The sequence below is a fragment of the Natator depressus genome, chromosome 9 (genome assembly GCF_965152275.1).
Source record: "Natator depressus isolate rNatDep1 chromosome 9, rNatDep2.hap1, whole genome shotgun sequence".
NCBI classification, from domain to species: Eukaryota; Metazoa; Chordata; order Testudines; family Cheloniidae; genus Natator; species Natator depressus.
This window is the reverse complement of record NC_134242.1, coordinates 15,088,764-15,105,029: the sequence shown is the minus strand read 5'-3', so window position 1 is coordinate 15,105,029 and position 16,266 is coordinate 15,088,764. Positions and strand designations below refer to the sequence as shown.

General features: G+C 41.2%; 1 protein-coding gene across 3 annotated transcripts; it reads right to left on the bottom strand.

Annotated features, from left to right (window-relative positions):
- Positions 1–1,585: 1,585 nt before the first annotated feature.
- TNFSF10 (TNF superfamily member 10) lies at positions 1,586–13,793 on the bottom strand. 3 transcript variants are annotated; one of them, XR_012640832.1, is made up of 6 exons: positions 13,633–13,793; positions 9,245–9,397; positions 7,305–7,350; positions 6,337–6,429; positions 4,178–5,655; positions 1,586–1,740 (listed from the first exon to the last, which is right to left on the bottom strand). XR_012640832.1 is itself a non-coding variant. In XM_074962910.1 (5 exons), exons 1-5 carry the CDS (start codon positions 13,756–13,758, stop codon positions 5,204–5,206), a joined length of 870 nt encoding a protein of 289 aa, XP_074819011.1. In that variant the 5' UTR covers positions 13,759–13,793; the 3' UTR covers positions 1,586–5,203. The 3 variants fall into 3 exon arrangements, 1 of the variants encoding a protein (XP_074819011.1); XM_074962910.1 differs by having other exon boundaries at positions 1,586–5,655; XR_012640833.1 differs by lacking the exons at positions 1,586–1,740; positions 7,305–7,350 and having other exon boundaries at positions 5,517–5,655.
- Positions 13,794–16,266: the final 2,473 nt, after the last annotated feature.

The window sequence follows — 16,266 nt, the reverse complement described above, 5'->3', positions numbered from 1 at the left end:
TTTAGAGGAAGATGCAAAAATCTCACCTTAAAGCAATGTGGAATAATCTGCTCCTCACATTAGGTCTCTTCTTCATCCCTAATATTTAGAGATTGGTTTAAACCTAAACGCACGCATGGGGTTTAAAACTTCCAGGTGGGGCCTATGCTTCTTTACATGTTTGTACAACACCATGTGGGGCCTGTTTGGGACATCTGGATGCTAGAGCAATATAAATAATAATGTAATTTAATATGGCGAAGGTGAAGTGTATAGTGAGAGTCAATTAGCTGATCTGATATATCCTTTCCCATAACAATACAAAGAGGGAACCCTTAATTAAATCAAAAGGAACCCACATAAAATAAATATTTTTGAGGCATGTTCTGTGGGTGTCATTTCCATCTTGGGCACCAATGCTTGAAGATGAGCCACTGGGCAGACTCCTGCTTTTTGCTTTAATGGGGGTCTCCATGCTTGCTGAGCTCCAGGCACATGGATCAACTTGCAGGATTGTGACTGTGCTTGCTACCACTGTTTCAGGTGTGTCCTTTACTCGAACAGGGAATAAAACAAACATTGTGGTGAATTTACTTAAGATTGTAAACTCATTGGGGCAGGGACCAGCTCTTTGTTACGTTTGTACAGTGCTGGGCACATAGGGCTGAGGTGTCTAGGAGACAGTGCAATAACAATATTTTGTACTATGTAGGCACTGCCCTGGTAGGGCTGGTGTGGATCTTGCCTGCCGAGGGGAAACTCTGTTGTGGGATGGCATCTCCAGGAGGTACCTTCCTTACTCACCGACTTCCCAGCACAGAGTACAAATGCACATTTTGTTCCCCAAATGCGCTATTCTACATTGTGGGGATAGGAGGGAAGTAGCCCAGTCTCCTCCACACCATTTCACCAGTTCAGGTAATGTCTGCTCATGGGGGCACATGGGCTGAGAAGTCCTCTGTGCTCCCCTTAAATTTGGGGTTACAATTGTCATTGCCCTTTTGAAGAGCTCCTGTCCACCTTCTCCCTCTCAACATGCTGTTCAAGGACCAGGGACAATTTGTCCTATGAGTTCAGTGGGTCCCCTGCTGCAGTTTGGTAACAGAAAGGGTTAGATGTTTATATGACTAAGAACAGACTCTCTGTTTACAATAACTACGGCTAAAATTATGGGCCTATTTCAGGAAGGTGATGAGACACTCCAGAAAGGCTCTCAATACCGTACAGTCTCTGGCTTAACAAGGATTTTCAATTTTCTTCAATCCAGTGCTTCAGGGATTACCAGCTGGGATCAGGAAGCAACTTCCTCATGTCATGATATTGCAAAATTACATGCATTATGGGCCTTGCACTGAAGTCAACAGAGAACTCACTCTCTGACTTCACTGAGAATTGGATCAGGCCCATACATCTCTCACTGTCAAGATATCAGATTGAGATGTTGTTATGGCAGCCTTAAAAGAACAAGCGTAATAATTAAAAGACAAAATAAGTATTTACTAAAAACATTTTATATAAAAAGTATGTACAAAAATTACAATTTTTTTATCGAAAAGTTAGTGTTATTGCAGCTGCACACGCACAATGAACACAAAGAACTATTTGCTACATTTACCGTTGAAAGTCAAGAGGGTAACGAGGCTGGGGGAATGAGAGAGTGAATCCACACACAGAAATAGTAGATACATCTATTTGTCTTCAAATGAGTCCTTGTCAGATATTGCTCGTTATCTTTTCACCAGGCTGTGTGTCTTTGGATTACTGGGAAATAAAATACGATTATTCAGTCTACTCCCTGTTGTGCTACATATATTCTCCCAGAATGGAGTGACATAAAAATGTGCACATATGGAGAGGAAAAAGGTTGGAAATGCCTGGGAGCACTTCCTAAATAAAATTGGGCCCATTATTATATATCAGGTTGCAGAGAGAAAGTGATGAAAAACATCTGTGTGTAGTAGATACTACTATCTGTCTTAAGTTACTGTCAGCTATGAATTTGTGCACAGCCCCTATGGCTTCTTCCCAATTCTTTTCCATCTGTGTCTCTCCGAGCTCTATAGACTTTTTCTTAATCATACGTATGGTTTTTACTTTTAGGCTACAACTAATATATCTGAAATTCTCTCACAGCTAAGAATTTTTTTTAAAAAAATAAGCACCTAAAATAACTGGACTTTGAAAAAGACCCATTATTTTATTTGTATGCTTGTAGTTGAGTATGTTGCTGAGGAGTTAAATAATATGAGCCTGATTCAGGAAATGAAGTCTATGGGACTACTCAGTTTGTAAAGTGAAGTACATATATAAGACTTTGAAGGATCAGGGACAGAAACTAGATCTGGAGGGAGCTGTTTAATGCAGTCTTGTACTACTCCTGTATTAAGTAAGAGCACTGTGTCAGCTGAATCAAAAATCAGAACTCGGAAGAAAATTTGGATAAAAGTTCTCTGGAAATTATTTTCTTTTGAAAATTTATTAAGCTAAAAACTGAACTCTGTAGTTTGAAAATTAGTCAGTTTTGTGAAAAATAAACACAGTATATCCTAATCAGATTGGATCAGATTATGCTGGCCTTCCTCTCACTGAATATCTAAGGGGTTGGTCCTGCCCCATTAAGTTTTTTGCACTGATCTGAATGGGAGCAGGGTCAAGCCCTTACTCCACAAACAATTTCATTGAAAATCAATGGACCAACTTGCAAAGTAAGACCTTGCTCGTGGAAACACCTACACTCAGGCTTAACTTTATGCACTAAGAGTACTCCCATTACAAGATTGGGACCTAAAGTATTATGTAATATGAGTAAGGGCAGCAAAATCTGGCCCATGCTTAACTAGACAGACCCGAAGTATCTACACCAGTGTAAATCAGGAGCAGTTCAATCAAAGTCAGTGGTGACCAGCGTGAAACTAGTGCAAATTCATACCGTATTCAAGATTAGGAAGCCACCAAATAAAGCTAAAAACTCTGTGGTGTGGACTTGGAGAATTCTTAGATAATGCTTCAAAGGACTAGCTGAGAAAAATATATAATGTATAGGAGACATGACTGCACCGCAAAGCCAGCTTCTCCAGTAAGCACTGGAGCAATTCACAGAATTGGTTACTATTGAAAATAACATACTTTCCTCCGCGTAGAAACAGGAAACACAGACTGGAATAACGGTTTCGAATCTCAACCTGCATGTGCTTCTTTCTTCTAATCAGTCAAAACAAAGCGATTGCTGTCAGTTCTTTTCTTGCTGTTCACAGGTAAGGTAACTAGAGTGACTGGCATGCCTACCTTTCTGATGTATATAGACAAGGCAAGTGAGGCGACTGACGCACATTCATTCCCTGTTTGCCATCAAGAAGGTAGTAGGGTGAAGGGTACACCTGTTTTTCCTGTAGGCCATGGATAAAGTAAGGCCGTTTGCCGACTTTCATCATTTTATGACTCCTGAGGCAAGCTTATTATATCAAAAAATATAGGGCCAAATTCTCTACTGGCTTAATTCTGTTTACTTTGATTTACATCTGCAGAGAATTTGGTCCATATGACTTCCTTGCCCCACTTGCCTTTCACTCCCTCTTTCTTTCAGAAATATATGGTCTTTCCTGGGCTAGATCTGTAGCTGGTGTAAATTGGTGCAGCTCCACTAAAGTCACTGGAATGGTGCTGACTGTTGTACGCTACCCGAAGATCCGGCTATCCTGCCTATTTTTTAACAGAACTTTAACTTTTGAAAACCAGTTCTAATCTTACAGCTAACCAATCTAATATTCAGTCCAGGTAGAAAAATAAATGCTATGTCGTCCCCACACAACCCTGCAAATAAAACAAAAATCTAAACAGTATTAACTAAAATCAGCCCATGCTGAAACAGAGATAGTCACGTATCCTCTCCAGGAATGAGAATGTTCTCCTTCAAATCCAAGCTAATTATTCTGCATCACATCATGTTCCATGGCATCAAGCCAATCAACATGAAAGAACCACGTCATGTCATGCTTGATGTGAGACAAATAATGTAGTCCTCTGAATGCAACATTTAAAGGAAAACACTTGGGTTCTGGATCAAATACTCATTTTCAGTAAGTATAGAGTGAATCCATATTTGAACATGCTGTAAGTGTGGTGAAATCTCTGCAGTACAATGTTAGTCAACTAAGCAGGGATTATCAAAATGTACTGGGAACTCAAAGTATTGACTTACCGATTTCAATGGCTCTGCTGTGCCACTTCATTTTTCTGTCATCTATGCAACATCCAAATGAAGACAAAAATAACCAGGCTGTGATCCCAGGCAGCACTTAAGCACATGTTTAACTTTAAGCACATGAGTATCCCATTGATTTCAAATGGAGCACTTGCATGTCAAAGTTAAGTACAGGTTTCAGAGTAGCAGCCGTGTTAGTCTGTATTCGCAAAGAGAAAAGGAGGACTTGTGGCACCTTAAAGACTAACAAATTTATTTGAGCATAAGCTTTTGTGAGCTACAGCTCACTTCATCGGATGCATTCAGTGGAAAATAAAGTTAAGTATGTGCTTAAATGCTACTGTAGTTTAATTGTTTGCTAGCCTTTCATTTTAGGAAATCTAAGATTCAAACATAGGGCCTGATCCTGCAAACCTTATTCTCAAGAGTGTAGTCCAACTGGCATCAGAGGGACTTCTGCTCATGTAAAGATTACTCACGGGAGAAAGAGTCAGCAGGATAGGGTCCAAAGTGTCGTTCATGATAAAATCCATTTTCCAACCTCAATCGAATCCCCTCTACAAGTCGATTGTCTCCATCTTGTCCCTATGCAAATCCACTGTTCCTGCAGAGGGACTGCCACAAATGAGGTTTTGAGATGCTTTGGTAGAGTGATATGAGGAACCTTGGATAGTGCCTGCCTGCACTTGATCCGGTCCTAGCCAAAGCTATTCATCTTTGACACGTTAAAATCCAGGCAAGCCCTAGATCACTAGTGTGTTTTGGGATCTGCTGTGCTGTTATACAAGGCACAGTCATATGTAGCTGCAGCCACCTGCTGCTCTTCCATATTATGATCTGTTACGATCACTTCTCAGAGCAATGAAACCTTTCACAGGATGAATTGACAGTTGGGATTCTTGCATTGTTACTATTGCTTTGAAGTCACTGTATTGTCACAGTGACTTCCTCCCCTCTCTGCCACCTTAGATTATAGAATTTAAAAAATGATTTCCTTTGGGAGTCTGGTTTTCTGTTAATCATTTAGCTGATCAAAAAGGCTCCAAAAAAACTTGCTTCTTTGTCCATGTCAACCATGTCCTCATTACTGACAGAGACAAAAATCCTATCATCCCTTTTCAGCTGAAATACTCCACCTTGATATATGGAATAAAGTCCATATTCTGCCTTTTTAGACCAGCAGCTAGTTCTTGCACTTTTCATGAGCAGGATAGGCTCTGGATATGTTGTCAGTTTGTAAACATACTGGACCATTTGCTTAGGGTTTCTGATTTGTGCTAACAGATCTGATTCTGAATCCTCGTTCTCAGGTTCGCGGAATCGAAAGTAAGTTTGAGAGTAGATGTAATAAAACCCTGTTCTGGGTATGATTAACTCCCCATTTTTCAACTCCACATTATAGAGGAATGAATGGTCTTTCCTTGAGGGTTCCCAGGTATTTATTTTCTGCCCAATACCTCTTCTGGATGAGAAATCTATTTGAGGGGGAAAAAAATAGATAAGAATATAGAGCTAAATAATGCTGTATGCAACAAAGTCCACTGTCTCTTAGCTGATGAGACTGTTTTTCAAAAACTAAATAACAGCAATGGGCCAGATCCTGCTTTCAGATGGCCCAATCTCTCTTAAAAGGTATGTCTTCACTTGCTGGTAGATCAGCATTGCTGCAATCGATGCGATGGGAGAGCACTTGAGTACTCCACCGCCTTGAGAAGGGAAGTAATAGTCTGTTCTATTTTTTTATGATTTGCCTTTCACCATAGCTTTTAGGCCCTTATACACATATCTTTCTCCAAAAAGACACTGCAAAGGCCATAGACAAAGTTAGGAAGAGGGAATTTTAATTAAAAAAACAACTAAAGACATAGAAGGAAGGTGCACCATAGATCCCAAGTTGAATGGGGTTGATACTACAACTAGAGTGAGCTGAAGAATTATTCTGACCAAAACCAGAAAATCTTTTATTTTTTTTAAAACCTTCCCTGTTTTCTGGCCAAAAAATGTCATTAAGTCCCTGAGAAACAAGCAGAAAAGGGTGCCTAGAATAATCAGCAGTCAATATTCATTTCTGGAAAATTGCAAAGCACACACATTCAGTGATCTTTCCCTATTTTGTATCCATTTTCTTCCTTTATCAATATAGCAAAATATCTTACTTGATGTGGATAGAGAGCTCTTCTTATTGCTGCTTCCAGTTAAGTGAGCTGCTATTCTGTGTCCATGGTGCTGAGATCCCTGTTCTTCAGTTCCTGGAAGAGTTAGAAAAATTTCAGTTACGTGAAGATGAGAAATAACCATTTTAAATCTCCAATTAGAATTAGAGAAACAACAAAGCCATTGTTATCTCCATGGAAATATGTGACTGTCTGATTACTAAATTGACAGTATTTGAGGATTTATGTGTTTGTCAAAATATTTTATTTGACCAAGTCAATGAGAGATTGAAGTGTAATGGTTGATATGGTCAAAATTTCACAGAACTTCCCATACTCTCTTTGAAATGCCTTTTTAAGCCTTCTATATGTCGTGTCCCTCCCCTCCCCCCTACCCCCCCCCCCCAAAAAAAAACCAGTGCCCAAACACCCTATACTAAAAATAAGTATGTGCTCATGGAAAGGCTAAATATCTTTTAAGGACAAATTCTGTAGTCTTTACTCAAGCAAAATTTCCTCTGACTTCTTGAGCCGGAATGCTTCCTGATAGTCCTCCTGGGGTGTAAGGCCCTGCATCAGTTTCAGAGGAGAGCTGTGCCCAATCCTTAATTAATATAGCTGCACAACAACAAAGTACTATTTGTTCTCTGAAGCACAGAGAGGTTAAATGAATTGCATAAAATCACTGAATCAGAGACAAGAACAGAAGCCAGGTGCTTTTGCTGAAACCTGGTTCCATGCTCTAATACCTTGACCACATTTTCTGACAGCTTAATATGTCTCTTAAAATAATACCAACTAATACCAACAGCTACTCATTTCCCATGCTTTGCTGCAGAAGAACTGGACAACTGAGTAAGAAATTAGGAACTATTCTCTACAACTGGAAAACATGTATGGAACCACTGCACATCTGCTACCATCGCAGTTTCTTTTTTATGTGCTAAATAAATGTGTTACATTAAAAATACCTTTCACCGCAGATGAAATGTTTTCCTCATAGTTTCTTGATATCATCTGCAAACACACGTAAAGAAAACCGTTTTCTTTCTGGGAAATCAGTAGAGCAGTGACAAAGATGCCAGAAACACAACTATTCCACATACTCTTATATGCCACATAACTGAGCAAACTCCAACAAATTTTATTTCTATTTGTAAATAAAAGTGGACATCAAAAGGAAACTGTATCATTAATTTCTCACAACAAACTGTTTTGCAATAATTTTAAATATCTGGGGCTAAATTGCAACGGAGCTCATCCAATTGAGTGTTAAAGTTCTTTGGAAAATCTGGCCCTCAATAAGAGGAAATATAGAGTTCATGGCATCAGATTCTGTTTGCAATTACTCCAATGTGGATCTGGAGTAATTTGGTTGTGGAGTAATTCACTGGAGATACTCCAGATTAACCCTGGTACAATAGGGGTGAATTAGATCCAGTGGTTTTCACTAGGAGCCCCCTGGAGTCAGTGGCAAAACTATTGATATATAAATAACAGCAAGAATATACACACAGCCACTTTCAGGGCTAAAACTTTAGTCATTCAGGGGCGTGAAAAAACACACCCCATGAGTGACAAAAGTTTTAGCACTGAAAAGCACCAGTATAGACAGCGCTTTACATGGCTTCCGGCGATAAAGCTACCACCCCTCATTCAGGGTGGTTATTTTTTATCACCGGGAGAGCTCTCCCCCGGCGAAAAAGCTTGACTACGCTGCCCATGTCACAGTGCTACCTCAGCCACGCTGTAACATGGACAGTGTAGGCATACCCTTAGTTACTGTAGTAAATCTCATACCCTGCTCTCAGTCAGTCTATCACAAAACTTACATTCAATATCTTGAACTAAGACTCTTGTGAAAATTTCCTGGCTTTCTTGAGGTTTTAATCAGATCCCACCTTATTTTCATGTAATTTTGATGTTAGTTCTTTATTAAGCAAAAATATTTTGTCACTTGAAGCCATTACTATTTCTCCAGTGTAACTCATGGTTCCAGCCTCATGGGAAGGGTATTTTGAATACACTGAAATAGCAATACAGTTTCCATTGAGCCACGATGAGCTCCTCAATTGTAATATCACCATGAGAACAACAAAAGCATTGTCATCTCCATGGAAATGTAAGAGACACTGCCATTATCCAAGGAATACTGAGGTTACAGAATGTAATGGCTCTGGATTTCTTGATCTGCATTTCATTGACCCAAAAGGTTTCTTTCTAGCATAGTGTTTATATGTGTTTTGGAAACAGCTACTATATGCATATGCAGCAGTTGCTTCTCTAGGAAACAGTCTGAATCCTAAGTGTCTTTCCAGTGGTAGCAGTGTTAGAAGTTGTAGTGCAGACAGGGTGACGGGCCTTTTTCCAACTATGTTGTATAACTGCAGGACTGCACTGGTGCAAAAAAAAAAATATTTATGAATTTTCCCCATTGCAGAAACCTACTAAGTTAATATAGTGAGCCAAATTCTGCTCTCAGTTATACCAGTTACATTTGGAGTAACTCTGTGGACTTCAGTTTGGGCCAATATTTTATTTAAAACAGACCTCCAGTGCATCATCATATAATAACTCAATCAATATTAATTTACTAGATCAGTATTTCTCATCCTTTTCAATTTGGCAACCCCTTATTCAAAGTAAAACTTCTTCACAATTACATTTATGATAAAAGTAAGAGTAAAAAAAAAGTATCAATGATAAGCATATATAATTTATTAGTGTGTGTGTGTGTATTTTGAAAGGCTGACACAGAATACCTGACCTGAATTGCAATTTGACCACTAACATGCAAGGAAACAGTTTGGGATTTGCGTTTTATTTCACTAGTTGGAGCTTAACTCTCTGAACCATCTGGATTGTTATAACCAAGCTCCACTGTTTAGTCTGTGTGAAAGTTCCAAAGTACCTTTTTAATTAACTTTCCTAGTTGCCACTTCACTTGCCAGCAGGGGTCACTCTCTCTTTCTTCATTTTCATTTAGATCCACATGTCTTATGAAAGTTCCGAGATCTTCCCCAGTGAGACAAGCAATGCCGCTCTTGGAATATGTGTCCTGGAGCTGTGGTAGAAGACAATAAACTAGTTAATTCACTTAACGTGCAGATATATGATGCATTTCTAAAACTCCTGTGTTTAGGAAAACCCTTTCTGTTCTAAGTAACACCAATATGCTACAGCAAGTAATGATTTTATAAAGGAGAGTTAATCCTGTCTTTACATATTTATTTAGTTACAACCAGATACCTGATATGCAAGAATACACTTACATTTTTATCTCTCTGGTCATAAACTGAACATTCAGAACTCAGCTGAATAAGTTTATGCACTTGCAATATCTACGTCACTAATGCTGAGAATTATTTTATCAGCTCTAACACTGTTAGAATTTAGTTCCTTTACACAAGGGATCTTCCTACACTGAGGACTGAAGATAAGCCTGAAAATCAGCTGACACTGCTGCCCCACTAACACTGAATATGAGCCCGCACATCAGCCACTAACCCACTCCCCATGTCTGCACTTTGGACAAATTCCACCCCAGATTCAAATCTTGCAGCTTGGGGCATTTTCTATAATGGAAGGGGGCTAGAAGACCACATTCCAAATCCCTTCCCTATGAATTTTGAGGAAGCAGGCACTCGGATCTGATTCCACATCTCACTCTTGTGACTTGGGCCCATCTCTACATCATTCAGCTATCTAAAGAGATCATTCCTTCTTCTGAGGTGTAAAGAGAGAGTGAAATCAGGGCCCCACTCAAGTCAATGGCAAAAGTCCCAATGTCTTCACTGTGGTCAGGAATAACTTTCCTAGGTGTAGTTTAAAAGTAGTAGTTTCAATAGTTTAAAATAATAAAGAATAGAGTGAACAACAAAACCCTTCCTCAAGCTCTGCTGCTTCTGGAGGGGATAATAATAACCCATTATCAAAACTGAAGCTGGCATTTGTTGCTTAATGCAAGAACACAGTAACCTAAGCAGCCTAGAGAGAACTCCTGTAAATTTACAGAACTCAGTGATTCATCATCATCATCATCATCATCCACAACCCCTGTTAAAACCTGTATGCCAGTAAAGTTTGGAAAGGAAAGAAACCAGTGAACATACAAAGCATTCAGACTGGCTTCTTCTTCTTGATTTAATAGTTTAGATTCAACCATTCCTATCTTAAAGGATTTTTTTTTTGGTTTGTTTGTTAATCTGCTGCCTCTGGATGTTAATTTACTTAACATGTCACAGTTTCAACTATCCTTCAAGCTTGGAACATTCAGCATCAGAGAAACAGGAGGACTGTTCTCTACCCCTCCCCCCCACCATTCCCATCCTGTCCTGTCTGCTTGAAAACAAAGGAGGCAAGCCACAGATTTCCCGCTTTAGCAGGATGGAGAGAATTCACCCATCTGACCCTACAAATCTGACCTCACTTAACCTGAAGCTCCTGACCTTTGTGCAGCAGCATCTACAGAGCATTCCCTTATGTTTAAAAATACTACCGTGTTCTATAATCATTGATGCAAAATGCTCTGACTGACAGGAGTATCCCTACAGGCTTCTGGATCATTACTGCAGAATAGGGTAGTATTATTAATATAAGGTTTCTTACTTTGGGAACGTTACTTAAATTGATGGAAATAAGCTATACAGATATAAGCACCTTTATACTAGTGCAACTGCATCCATGCTAAGGGGTTGGTTTTTAAACCAATTTAATTAAATTGGTACCAAACTTGTGTGTAGACCATCCCTTACCAGACCGCTCTCCTACCAGATCTAGGGACCAGGAAAGGAGAGGGCACTTCAAAACTTTGCTCTTCAACCTGGAAGCAAACAGTACTGCCATTTCTGCTTTTTGCTTACTTGTCACATACCTAGCCCCTGAGAAAACTTTACTGTACTAGTACCTGGCATTGCTGCAGCATCTTGCATCCACAGAGTTTAATGCACTCTGCAAACACGAATGTGGCAGGGAAGTATTGATATTCGCATTTTAGAGGTTAAGGAAATGGAGGCACAGGGCGTTATGAGACTTAATCAAATGATATTTGTACAGCACTTTGAGATCCATTGAGGGAAGGTGTCACAGAAATGTTAAATGGAGCATTATTAGTGAAATATTTCTACAACGTCACCCATTATCTAAGGGCAACATCTGGATTATGCTTTTAAAGTCAATGAAGTCTGTTTTCTTCACTGTCCTATATCCTGGATGTGTAATCAACTCTACCGTGCATCCTAGGTCTGTCACTGCTTTTCAACACTCCCCTCTCATAAGCCAAACTAGGCTGTTCAAAAAGCTTTATCCATTTTAGGAACAACAGATGGTTACATTTAGCTAATCAGATGACTATCCATGTACACTGAGAAAAATTACCTAGCATTAAATAAGATTTTTAATTTGTACTGACAGCTGAAAGGATCTGACACCTGGCCAGTGATGACTATTTGACAGAAGTCTCAAAATACAGATACTATGAAACAGCAAAAAGAAGGGAAAAGAGGGACCAGGCTCACTGATAAATATCACTAATCATAACCCACATGTACAATAAAGGTAACAAACTGTATTTACAGTTCTAATATAGCAGTGCCTTACATCTGTGTGTAGGAGAACAAAAAGGACGTGTAATAGAGACACCATGTAATATAATTATGCAGATACCTAGGCTATTTTCAGCCCAACAGAAATTCCCTTCAAGGTGACTGGGAGCTAGCCTTCACACCACAAAGGGGTTAGTTATTCTCCTGCAATCATAAGAGCTATATCTGAGGTACAAATTGTTGGAGGTGGTTTATTTGGGCTAGTAGAGCACCCTTTCAAAAGTTCAAACCATACCTATTTGGAGGAAAAGCAACTAGGCGAAGGTGAAGTGTTTACCAATTGCTCATGTTCAAAAGTTTGATAACAAAGAACTTTGAACCAAGTATATGAGGGTTGGAACAACTTTGGGTACATTTCTCTTATCACCAGAACAGTGTAACCTATTTTCTCAAGACAAATGTGATGTTTCTGTAAATCCTTAATCTCACCAGATATGAAGCTATCAGAGCAACAAACTCAGCAGACAGGTCCCCAGTTTTATCCACTCAGGAAGTCTGGTATGGATTGTAGAATGGTGCAAATCATCGGATAAGAATTTCCCAAACCATCTGATTTAGCCATCTCAAAAGAAGCTGTGAGTAGAGTACTACTAAATTTTGCAGGTGGTAAATTCAAGGGTTGCAATAATATTTTATATTTATACAGCACCTTTCAAATACAAGGATCTCAAAACCCTACAGAAATGATAGACCTAGAATGCTGCTTGCGTGTAGCCACCTCTGGAGTTAGGGAGAGCACCCAGATGGGACAGCACAGTATAGCAGAGATGGCAGGATAGGAAACGTGGATGGACAAACCCACTACCCCTGCAGAACTGCCCTGGAGTCATGAATGTCCATAGAGGACCATGGTTTTTAAAGTCTTGTGCCAAAGTCAACCCGCCTAACATCGCGTGGAACTTCGATTACCTACTTAAGAAAAGGTAAATGGCTGAGCTGATGCTTCCAGGATATGAACCTTTGGTTGCAGGGAGTGCAAAACACAGCCCACTACACAGACATTCCCCAGCCCTCTGCGTGGGGGGCAAGGATCAGCTTGTGGTCTGCCTGAGAGTCTATCAGGATTAGTCACTGTCTGAAAACTGAAGTACTGTCGTTGGGGTTGTTTTTAAGCCTGGGTGACTATTCGGGTGAGAAAGCTGACTCTCCCCCTGGCCCCGAGCACTACCCGTGTTCCGGCAGTGCCGAGCAGGCACCCACCGGAGTGAAGAAAGAGCAACTTGGGAACATTAACGAAAAGCACCTTTCTGTTTCGGCGGGGAAACAGAAATATAAGGTGAGTTTTAAAAACTTCTCTTCTCGTGACCTTTGTATTCCGCACGCAAAGCGAACAAACCCAGCCAAGCGGCAAAACAAGCCAGCCCAGCCTAACCCATTTCTCCTACAATGAAAGCAAAAGCTCTGCATCGCTAAGGCGTTCCTGCTAAAACAAACACTGCCAAACTACCGTTCACCTAGGGCCCAATCCAGCTCCCTGTAAACACTGGGCGTGTTGCCACTGCCGTCAGCGGGAATAGGATCACTCGTGCATGAGCCCATCCAGCCTTCCTTTGAACGGGACAAGGGCATACACGACGCATTCCCACCCCCGAATAGATCTGCAACGAGAGCGAGACAGAGAGAGAAGGAGGCCAAATCAGCCTGCAGATTGAGCCGCGCCGGATCCGACACCCTGGGTCACCGCCGTGCTACTCACCTGTTTCAGCTCATTAGTGAAGTAAAGGAAAGTCACCGCCACGCAAATGGATTGCAGCAGCACAGCGGAGATCAGCACAAGCCCACAGGTCTGGCCAGTGCTGGGGCCCGCCGCAGGCAGCATCATGGTGGCTGTGCACACACAGGGAAGACCCACAAGACTGGGAGAGCAAGCAAGGCAAGGGCGGTTGTTATTGTTGGCTTTGTTTGAGGTGGAGCTCTTCCTGGTTGAGCAGGGCTGTAGACTTTGTCTCTCATCCACCCCCCCTTAGAGGATTTCCCTGCTGGCTGCTCTCCAGGAAATAGGGAGGGGGGAGGGGGGGAGAAGGCACAACAACAACAATCCTAAAGTCTGCACATGAAAAAAGTACAGCCACAAAAATCCAGCTTTCGTGTTTGCAAAACCGGTCTGTCCTTGAGCTCTGCTTTCTTTGCTGTATAGGCAATGCTGCTGGAAAACAGACTGGGGGGTGAATATCATTTAAATAGCTTGTGAATAGCAACGCCTTTGAGGAACCCTTTCTTTGTTCCTTGTAAAGCTATAATTTCTGCCACATGCTAATACAGAGCCTGTTTCGCTTGGCTCACCAGTTTTACACCTGCCTAAGCCCATTGAGTTCAATGGAGTTGTTCCAGATTTACATCAGAGGGAGTGAGGTCAGAATTAGACTCTTCAGGTGTATTGAAAATGCAATAAAAAAGCAACACCAAGATGCTGTTCTTCTCCATGTTGCAAGGCCAAATCCCCTCTTCCCCCTCCCTTCAAAAAAACCCCACAGGGTAGGTTGGAAAAAGAAGGTACTGAAAAAAGGTCCTTCATGGAAGGGGAGCAGCAGTGGTTCTCAGCTGCCTGGCAGCCTCTGCTGGCAGTATGATCTGGGGACAGGGCTGAGGAGAAATGGATTTGGGGGAGGATAGGGGCCCTTCACAGCATCATTCCACCTTCAACCTGTGGAGAGTGTGCAGTGTAAGATATTGCTGACTTTGCCCTCCTGAACTTACCCTGGGTTTCCCCTCCTCACATTGGACTATCCTTTGAGGAGCATTTTTGGGCAGCTGCCATTAGAGAGCCATTGGAACATGACTCCTAAGAAACTGGGCTTCTGTGCAAATGCCGAAGCCATAAGCTCTGAAGTCCACAAGATTTCTTGGAGCTTCAGGAAGATGAAGACCTCTTGAAAGAACAGTTTGTAGGAATTGACATGAGGAATTCACATTCATGGAGATTCCTGGCCTTACTGAGGTTCTCCTGTAAGATAGCCTTTACCTGTAGAGTTGAGTGGCACCTTAAAGACTAATGGATTTATTTGGGCATAAGCTTTTGTGGGTAAAAAACCCACTTCTTCAGATGTCTTCTTATGCCCAAATAAATCCGTTAGTCTTTAAGGTGCCACCGGATTCCTCATTGTTTTTGTGGATACAGACTAACATGGCTACCCCCTGATACCTGTAGAGTTGGTGATTCCAGTCAGCTTGCTGGTGGATTGAGACCACCCAACTGGCTATTAGTTCCCTCCCAAACCAGTCTTGCCTGCCCCAAGCAATTTTGATTCTTTTCATGTGCTGCCTGCTTTTTGAGCCTTTAGCTTTCCTTTGTCCAGAACCGTGAGAGCCAACCAGGAGATTTTCAAAAGCCCCCCAGCAATTTAGGATCACAAGACTCACTGACTTTCAGTAGGATTTGTGTTTAAGGGATTTAGGCACTTTAGAAAATCTCCAGTCTAGAAACTCTTCACTTTTTATATGAAATATTAGATTTTTACATAATCACCTGACTCCAGAATGTGGGGCTTTAAGAGCAACATCAAATATCATGAGACTTATGATAAATGAAAGTTGACAGCACTGCCTCCCTTCTTCACTTCCTCCCGACACCCCTCCATCCGTGCCTTGCTGGCAGGCTCAGTAGAGAAGACGCCCCTTCGACCACTAAAGTTGGTTCCTTCGGGTCAGGGTTTTGGTACTTTGGCTGAGTTCTGTGGGCAAACTGATATGGCTATTGTGCCTATTCGCACTCTAGTCTCCAGGGCTGTCCCTCACAAGCACTAAATTCACTTCAAAAAGATAAAACAAAACATGATTTCCAAGAGCTTTTGTTTATATGTGTTTACCAAAGCATCTGCTACTACTAGTTCTCTCATAGAGACTGGAGCCACCATAGTCTGTGTGTGGAGGGGTGTGTGTGGGGGGAAGTACGTCTTCTCTTTCCCCTCCAACTTTCCTATTTAAACTCTGAAAACTGTGTCTCTTCTACTCAGACTTTGTTCACACTAGCAAGTTGTACCTGTATCGTTAAAGCAGTACAATTCCCCTTAGTGCGGATGCAGTTATTCTGGTACGAAGGTGCTATAAAGAACTGCCTTAAGTCACCTTCGTACCAGTATAACTGCATCCACACTAGGGACTGTAGCAGTATATGGGTAAAAAAAAAAAAATCGCATCCCTAACTGACGTAGTATAAAAACTATGTAGACCAGGCCTCAGAGGTACTGTAGCTTTGAGGAGGTGTGTGACAGACAGTGCCAATATGGATCTATTGACAATGCAGATGGTTGTGGGTTGAAATCCACAGCAAGACCTGAATTTACTTTATGTTGACATTTCAGAACTATATTAGGGTTAGAGACTGTCCTGT